The sequence below is a fragment of the Chrysochloris asiatica genome, unplaced genomic scaffold (assembly GCF_000296735.1).
Source record: "Chrysochloris asiatica unplaced genomic scaffold, ChrAsi1.0 scaffold00115, whole genome shotgun sequence".
NCBI classification, from domain to species: domain Eukaryota; kingdom Metazoa; phylum Chordata; class Mammalia; order Afrosoricida; family Chrysochloridae; genus Chrysochloris; species Chrysochloris asiatica.
In genome coordinates this window covers 4,786,099-4,794,305 of record NW_006408633.1, presented here as the reverse complement: position 1 = coordinate 4,794,305, position 8,207 = coordinate 4,786,099, and the positions used below count along the sequence as shown (strand labels likewise).

General features: G+C 38.3%; 1 protein-coding gene across 1 annotated transcript in view; it reads right to left on the bottom strand.

Moving 5' to 3' along the window:
• AASDH (aminoadipate-semialdehyde dehydrogenase) overlaps positions 1 to 7,191 on the bottom strand; it is a 38,140-nt gene extending 30,949 nt beyond the window's left edge. The window contains exons 1-3 of the mRNA XM_006868049.1: positions 6,962 to 7,191; positions 4,572 to 4,692; positions 1,041 to 1,357 (exon numbers count right to left, since the gene is read on the bottom strand). Coding sequence (XP_006868111.1) covers positions 1,041 to 1,357; positions 4,572 to 4,692; positions 6,962 to 7,191 — 668 coding nt within the window. The remainder of the gene's footprint in view (positions 1 to 1,040; positions 1,358 to 4,571; positions 4,693 to 6,961) is intronic.
• Between the last annotated feature and the right edge of the window lie 1,016 nt (positions 7,192 to 8,207).

Here is an 8,207-nt window from a genome sequence, read left to right as displayed (position 1 = left end):
AGAAAAAGAGGAAGACCCCCAGTGAGATGGATTGCAAAGTGGTATCGATGGACTCAAGCGTGGCTGAGGCTGGCCCAGTATCGGGCAGTGTTTCGATGTGCTGTGCATAAGGTCGCTATGAGTCGGTACCCACTTGATGGCACCTAAAACAACAACAATGTACTGGCATTGTAGGATAAGCACTGGACTGCGAACCACAAGGTCAACAGTTCAAACCTACCAGCTGCTGCTTGGAAACCCTGTACAGGGTCACTATGAGTCAGAACTGACTCAATGGCACTTAACAGCAACAACAAAGTAAATAAAATACACTATTAAAATTTAATTTCATTAGTTTCTTTCACTTTTTAAATGTGGTTCCTAGAAAATTTTAAGTTTACATAAAAGGTAAAGTTACAAAAAAACTACATGTCTCATAAGATTTCTATTTCTCTTTCTTCTTAAACATTTTCTAAAACGATTCCCTTTTAGTTCTTCACCACCTTCTGCTTCCTTCTTGTAAAATTGAGAATCTTAATAGCACCCCTTTTTTTTTGTATAGGTTTCACATCTCCTGAAGGTATCAAACTCCATAATACTACAGGAGCGAAACTTAATAATGTACAGATCCTTTAATGGTTCCCCATCACATACAGGGAGTAAGTTCAAACTTCCTACCAGGGCTTACCCTCTACCCCCTCAGGCCACATCTCCGCCATCCTGTTCTTTTCTAAAAAGCTGCCCTGACACACAGGCAAACTCTCTCATACTTCTGCCAGGAATACTCTCTCCTCCCATCTTACTAACAATTACATGAAAGCACCACGTCCAATCATATCATTACACATTCTGCGTTTGGCTTCAGGCCTGGATCAAACACGGGAAGTTCTAGTCTGCAGAGAATCAAAGATCACATACAGTTCAAACAAAAGAGACCTTATTTTTTTGGATTATCAATTTAGAACAAGAGTTATAAAGAACAAATAGTTAACTCTGCCCCACCTCCCCACCCCGCCTTTAAAATACAAGTTATGAATAAAGATTCTAAGGAAAGAACTTACCGAAAATGCTGGATATTTGGTACTATACATGCATGCGGCACTCTGACAATCTTAGGAGTTCCTGTGGTCCCTGAAGTATACAGAATATAAGCTAAGCAATGCTTCAGCCTCACATCTATGTATTCTGACTTTTCTTCATTGCTGTTTCCAGAACACCTGCTGTTTTTCATGTTTTCTTTTCCATAGTCCTCTTTTCCATCACTTGGTGTCAAATTCAACTCAATATTCTTCCAGTGAAGTTTGAAGAGCACTAGGTCAGTATGTTCTACTGACAATGTATCATAATTCAGTAATGAGGCATAGGAAGACCTGAATTTCTATTTAAAACAGGAAAAAATTACAATATTAGTTTGTTAAAAAACATTTTAAAAAATAAACAGAATATGAGACATTCATTTACTCCTTCAATGAAGTTTTTTTTGGGGGGTACTTGCTATGCATCCAGGGATAAAAGATAAATAAGAAATCTCCAAGAATACGGTGGTTTCCTTAGTCTCAAAGTCACCTTCAGAATAAACAGGCACAACTGCAAGACAATTGTGCTCAGTAACTATGATGAAGGACAGTAGGAATGCTCATGGGAATAGGGGAAGTTGGATTTTACCTGAAAGGTCAAGGATTGCTTCACTGGCAGTATTTGAGTTAAATCTTAAAAAGTGTAAGTAGCTGTTCTCCAAATAAAGAAAAGGGGGCACTTCAGGTGACAAGAACCAGTACAGAGACTCTGACCTGAGAAAGCCAGTGTTTGTGGAAAATGCTAAGTATTCCATAACGTTGCAGTTTCAAGAACTGTAGTAGGGAGGGAGGAAGGAGAGGTAGAAGTTATGCTATTGGGAGAAGATGAGATGTTAACTCCTTAAAAACTTAGTATACTAAGAATTAAGATCTTAACTTGTATGTTACAACATCCAGTTGAAGGTGGCAACAACATAGACTAAGTAGACTTAGACTGTACTTCACAGATGATGGGTTCATAAACAAGAAGGTCAGCAGTTCGAAACTACTAGCCGTTCTGTGGGAGAAAGATGAGGCTTTCTGCTTCCATAATGATTTACAGCTTCAGAAACCCTGTGCAGGGTCACTATGAGTCGGAACCGACTCCATGGTACTTAACAACAACAACAACAACAAAGAACTATTTAATGAATCTTGAATTGCAACAATTTAGATACAATTTCTCAGATACAGGATAACCTGAACTAGTCTACTGAAAAAGAAGTGGGCAGAAATGGCTGCAAGGAAAGAACCAACAGGCTGTGGTACCTTTATAGATATGAAGTGAGCCTCAAAAGTTAGGTGGGTCTGGCTCAGGGGAGTTGTGGATGGAGACAAATGAAAAGATGCTGAATCTCACTGACACTTGCTGAAAGTGACACTCTGTTTGAATATACCTTTTTAATTATTTTTTTAAACAACTTAATGCAAGATAACTTGTTTTCACACTTATATAAAAACAGATAATATAAAATCAGCACACAGGTCACAAACAACACCCTTATTTTCTGCTTGTATGTTGTGCATGGAAGTAGCCTCTAAAATATATGTAAGCACTGGACTGCTAACCTCAAGGTCAGTGGTTTGAATTCACCAGACACTCCTTGGAAACCATATGCAGGGTCCCTAAGAGTCAGAACCCACTCTGTAGCACTTAACAACAACACAACTATCTATCTGTGTATAGATCTAACTATGGATCAACCTAGCTATGTATACGTATATTCCTATATATTCCTGTATTATGTATAGGAAAAAAATCTATTTTTAAGCAGAACCTTTTCTTTCTAGCTCACTTTAAAAGGAGGGCAAGAATCATGTCTTAGTCTTCTTTCACATGTCAATATTCTCCCACCCACCTCATGTCTGATAAAATTTTCAACCTCAATACTAGCAACACCTTGGACGGGGTAATTCTTTGTTGTATGCTGTACAATGTCTGAAAACATCTCTGGCCTCTATACCTACTAGATACCACAAGAACCTCCAACCCCATCATGATCATCAAAAATACCTCCAGACATTGCCAAGTGTCACCTGAGAGGCAAAATCACTTCTGACTGAGAACCAAAGAACCACTGCTTCAGAGACTTTTTATGGGATTTGCTATGTGCCCACCTCCTTACTATATATATGTGGTCACGATAACAATAATCAAGTCTCACACCAAACTACTTCGCTATAAAATTTTAAACCAAGGTCGTTAAGATACATGAATGCCACAATCTCATTTTAGTTTGGTTTACTTATCAACAATAAAAGTATAACAAATTTGATGATGACAAAGAAGCTTTGGCCAGATACTAATTTACGTTTATTCTTTAGGTACCTCTTTCTAGAGGCTTTAGTATCCATGACTGTCAAGGAATTCTCCTGTATACTGTAAAGTCTTAGTAATTGTTATTGCTATATGTAAGTATACCTACAATACACATAGGTGGAATGCATTTAAATTATCCTCAAATGGAAACTGGTTCATATAGACAATGGGTAAAATTGGAATCAATTCAATATACTTTTGATAACACTTTTTTCTCTTCAGTAAAGCAATTATTTTATAAGCAAGAAATAATAATGCACCATAGCCTTTATCTTGTAGAACACAAGAGTACCAACTCTTGACCTAAAGCAGTATTTCTCAGCTAGATGTTTGGTTAAGAATCACTTCAATAATAATAATTCTAGTTTTCCAGAAAGACCTAATCTAAGTGCTAGCCTCTTCTTCAAAAAATAAACCTAGGAGATCCCTGGGACCATCAAGAGAGAAAAGCAGAGAGCGGGACCCTACCCAGAGAAGCAGTGATACCAGAGATGGAGGCAGAGACGATGATGTGGAGAGATGGAGCAGCTGGGGACTCTAACCCAGAGAGGGAGAGGGGCCGTGTGCTGACAACAGGGGGCAGGCTTGCAGGGTACACCCTTTGGTTGGTTGATGATGCATGGAGGGGATTGTAACCATGGTAGTGAACCGATATATGATAGGATGAATGTAAAGCTAATGTTCTCCCATGTAAACTATCACATAATTCACAATAAAACATTAAAAAATGAAATAAAATAATGTTGCTAACTAATGAGCAGCTGAGTCTTAACCATTTTCATCGCCCAAGAACTCCACTGCCAAAAACATGAAAAGAAAAAATTTTCCAGTATAAGAAATACTTTGGGGACAAAAAAGAAAATTTACTACAATACACAATACTTTACAGACTAGAAGTTATTTTCATGTCAGAGAGCAGTGATTCTCAGTGGAGTAAGAGATGGTTTAGTGCCCCCAAAGGACATCTGGAAATTCATGGGCACTTTCAGTTATTAAAATACCGATGGGGGTGGGAGGGTGGAGTGATATTACTGCCATCTAGTAGACAGAGATCAAGGATGCTGCTAAACATTCTATAATGCACAGGATACTCTTTATAACAGCTAATAATACTGAGATTAACAACTGTAAATTTAGAAATCAACACATGGGGGAAAATTCTTCAGGTAAAAGATAAACATAACACATAAAAAAGCAATTTAAACACCTCAACTTACATCAACTTGCGTTTTTTCAACCAGGATATAGGTAAGGTTACATTTTTTCATAACATAAGTTGATAATGTTGGTGGTGAATCGGGATCAATAGGAGCATAAGCAGCAGGGACCTGGAGAATTCTAAAGAAACAAAGTAGAATCAGCATAGAATGTCTGCAGCATTTCACCTGATCAGAAAGCCCTTGTGCCTTCATTGACACATCTTTGGCTATGAATAACTTGTTAAGACTGAATATCCTGAATATATGCTTAAAATGGAGTAATTTGCATTTAACACTGAATTTCCTATTTTAAATTCTTATCACTTGAAACAGAGAAACTCAAGATTTTCCGAAGTTAATGTATTACAGTATGGTATTGTTGTAATATGCCATTGATTAGACCTTGACAGAGTCCTGGTGTGGCGCTGTAGGATAAGCACTTGACCACAAGGTCAGTTTGAATCTCAAGATTGATGGTTCAAACTCACCAACCACTCCTTGGAAACCATATACAGGGTCGCTGTAAGTTGGAACCTATCCAACAACACTTAACAAGAACAACAGCAACCCATGCACAACAGGACTGGACCACTGTAACCCTAAAGGTTTTTATTAGCTGATCTTAAGTAGATACCCAGGCCTTTCTTCTTGGTCTTAATCTGGAATCTGTTGAAACCTGTTCAGCACCACAGCAAGGAACAAGTGTCCATTGACAGATGGCTGGAAGCTGCTCATGAAGCGCACTTCCCGCCTGGAAGATGAGAATTCTACCATTAAACCACCAGTGCCTCATAATATAATGCAGTTGGTTAGCTTTCTACTACGAAAACACAACACAGGTTAAATTTCATTTATCTATGTAGGATGGACTCCTGGTGTAATGCTAAAGGATCAGTTGTTGTTGTTGTTGTTAAGTGCCATCGAGTCGGTTCCGACCCATAGCGACCCTGTACAGGGTTTCCGAGGGTGTAAATCTTTACGGGAGTACAAAGCCTCATCTTTCTCCCGCGGAGTGGCTGGTAGTTTCAAACCGCTGACCTTAAGGTTCGTAGCCCAATTCGTAACCACTACGCTACCAGATCAGTACTGGACTGCAAACCACAAGTTCGTCAGTTCAATCCACCAGCTGCTCCTCGGAAACCCTACACAGGGTCGATATGAGTCAGGACTGACTGGACAGCACTAAACAACAACAATAGAAATGTAGGATACCATAAACTAAACATCCACATGTAACTTCATGAGAATCTGCACTACAATAAAACTTCTTTCACCAAAACCAGAACACTGTAATGGGGAGAAAACAACAAACAAACTTTAATACTGATTTGTGTACAGCTAATACTTGCACAAACAAGATCAATGATCAGTTAGCCATTTTAACAAAAAGTACTTTGAGGTATACAGTGGGAAGACTACATCTTTCTACATAGTACATTTTCAATAAGTATATGCCAGTTGACTGAATAAGAATTAAACATGTAAACAGTATTTCGTTTTATACTTGAATATTCAAATAGGACACATCTTATTGGATAATAATCAAATTCTCAAATTATTTGAAAACTTTCATTTACTGCAAAACTCGAGTACAGAAATCACTACGTAAGAATATTCTAGAACAATCTAAACAACTGAACTTTGTAAACATTTCTTTGAATAAATATTTCTAAATAGTGGTTATGAATCGGGCTGTGAGCCGCAAGGTCAGTAGTTCGAAACTACCAGCTGTTCCGCGAGAGAAAGATGAGGCTTTCTGCTCCTGTAAAGATTTACAGCCTCGGAAACCCTGTGCAGAGTCGCTATGAGTCGGAACCGACTCCACGGCACAGAACAACAACAATGGATTCACACCCCAATTTAAAAGGATTATTAACAGAAACTCATTTATTTATGTACTGAATATCTGAGTGACTAAAAATCCAATGTACAGTTTTTCCAAAATATCCATTTTCTTTAAAATAATAATAGAATTTAAGATAATTTTCTTTAACAAAAAATTTAAGTTTTTATGTTTTGGAAATATTTAAATGTTCTGCAATTATTAGTTGAAACCTTTAGTTTCTTCTAAATGCTCTGTGCCATCGAGTTGGTTCAGTCTCACAGTGACCCTATACCGGGTTTCCAAGGAGCGGCTGGTGAGTTTGAACCACCTACCTTGCAATTCAAACAGATCTTATGTTTGAATGCTTACTCTACCACGTTGTACCATGACTCGCTTTTTCTTCTAAATAAGCTCAGATTCATTCATTTAAATGACTAAAAATAATATTAGTGGAAATGAAATTCCTTTAACCTGTTCAATATTGACCCAGAAATATAGAAAAAATCAAAGATAAACAAAACAGTAACTTGCAATATAGTTTAAGTATTAAATTATACAATTTACAAAAATAAAAAATATTTACCCTAAAATCCATGAGGGTAAGTTTATCCCAGGATGGCAGTAGAGGCCAATTTCCCGATTTGTTTGAAAATCACAGTGTAATTGCAGAAATTTTGATAATTCTGAAGCAGCATTAACCACAGTCTTGTAGGTGTAATAAATTGGAGGCTGGTTGTTACATTCATCAAAGCATACAGCTATTTTCTCTGAATAAAGGGAAGCAGCCTGATGTACCAATTCCTGAAGAATCATTTCACTGACGATCTAAACATCTTTGATAGCAGAAAACTCTACATATTACAGAAACATTAGGAAGAGAGGGAGTTTTTAGAGAGCTTGGGAGGGCATTGTTATGACAAATTACAACTCAATACACACATCTGTGGAGTCCTGGTGGGCACTGTGCACTGGATGTCAAGGTCAATTTGAACCGCAAGGTTGGCAGTACAAGCTCACCAGCCACTCCTCAGGAATCCTATACAGGGTCACTATGAGTTAGAACCAACTCGATGGCATTTAACAACACACATCTATACAACAGTGATATTCTGCTATTTTTAATTGCCAGTTTCTCAGTGTTTGTGACAGGTAATAAAGGCAAAACCCATTCTTGTTTCAGGTTTTATTTCTAACTTAATCATAAATACATACACTCCAATAGAGTACTATGCTTATACAGGGTCTCCACCGATTCGACTGCACATAACAATATGTAAAATTTGGTAAGCAGATGGTATATGTTATAAGATCATTAAGATATGTGCTCCAGTATTTACAATTGTTGTTGTTCAGTGCCGTCGAGTTGGTTTCCGAGGAGCGGCTGGTGCGCTTGAACCGCTGACCTTGTGATTCCAGCCGATCTTGCAGTCCAGGGCATTAACCCACAGGCCAGTGCCATAAAAATGTTACTACTTTGGGGGCTTTCTCTAGGTTATAAGGTTATTTTTAAAGGAGTAAACCATTTAGAAACGTTATTTTCCGCTCTGGTAGCATAGTTATTACAAATCGGGCTGTAATCCACAAGGTCAGCAGTTCGAAACTACCAGCCGTTTCCCGGGAGAAAAATGAGGCTTCCTGCTCCTGTAAAGATTTGCAGTCTCGGAAACCCTGTGCAGGGTCGCTATGAGTCGGAACCACGGCACACAACCACCACAACCACCTGTGTGGCGCTGTGGGTTAATGCGCCAGACTGCAAACCCATTTTTGAACTACAAGGTCGGAATCGACTCGACTCGAAGGCACAACAACAACCACCACCTGCTCCCATA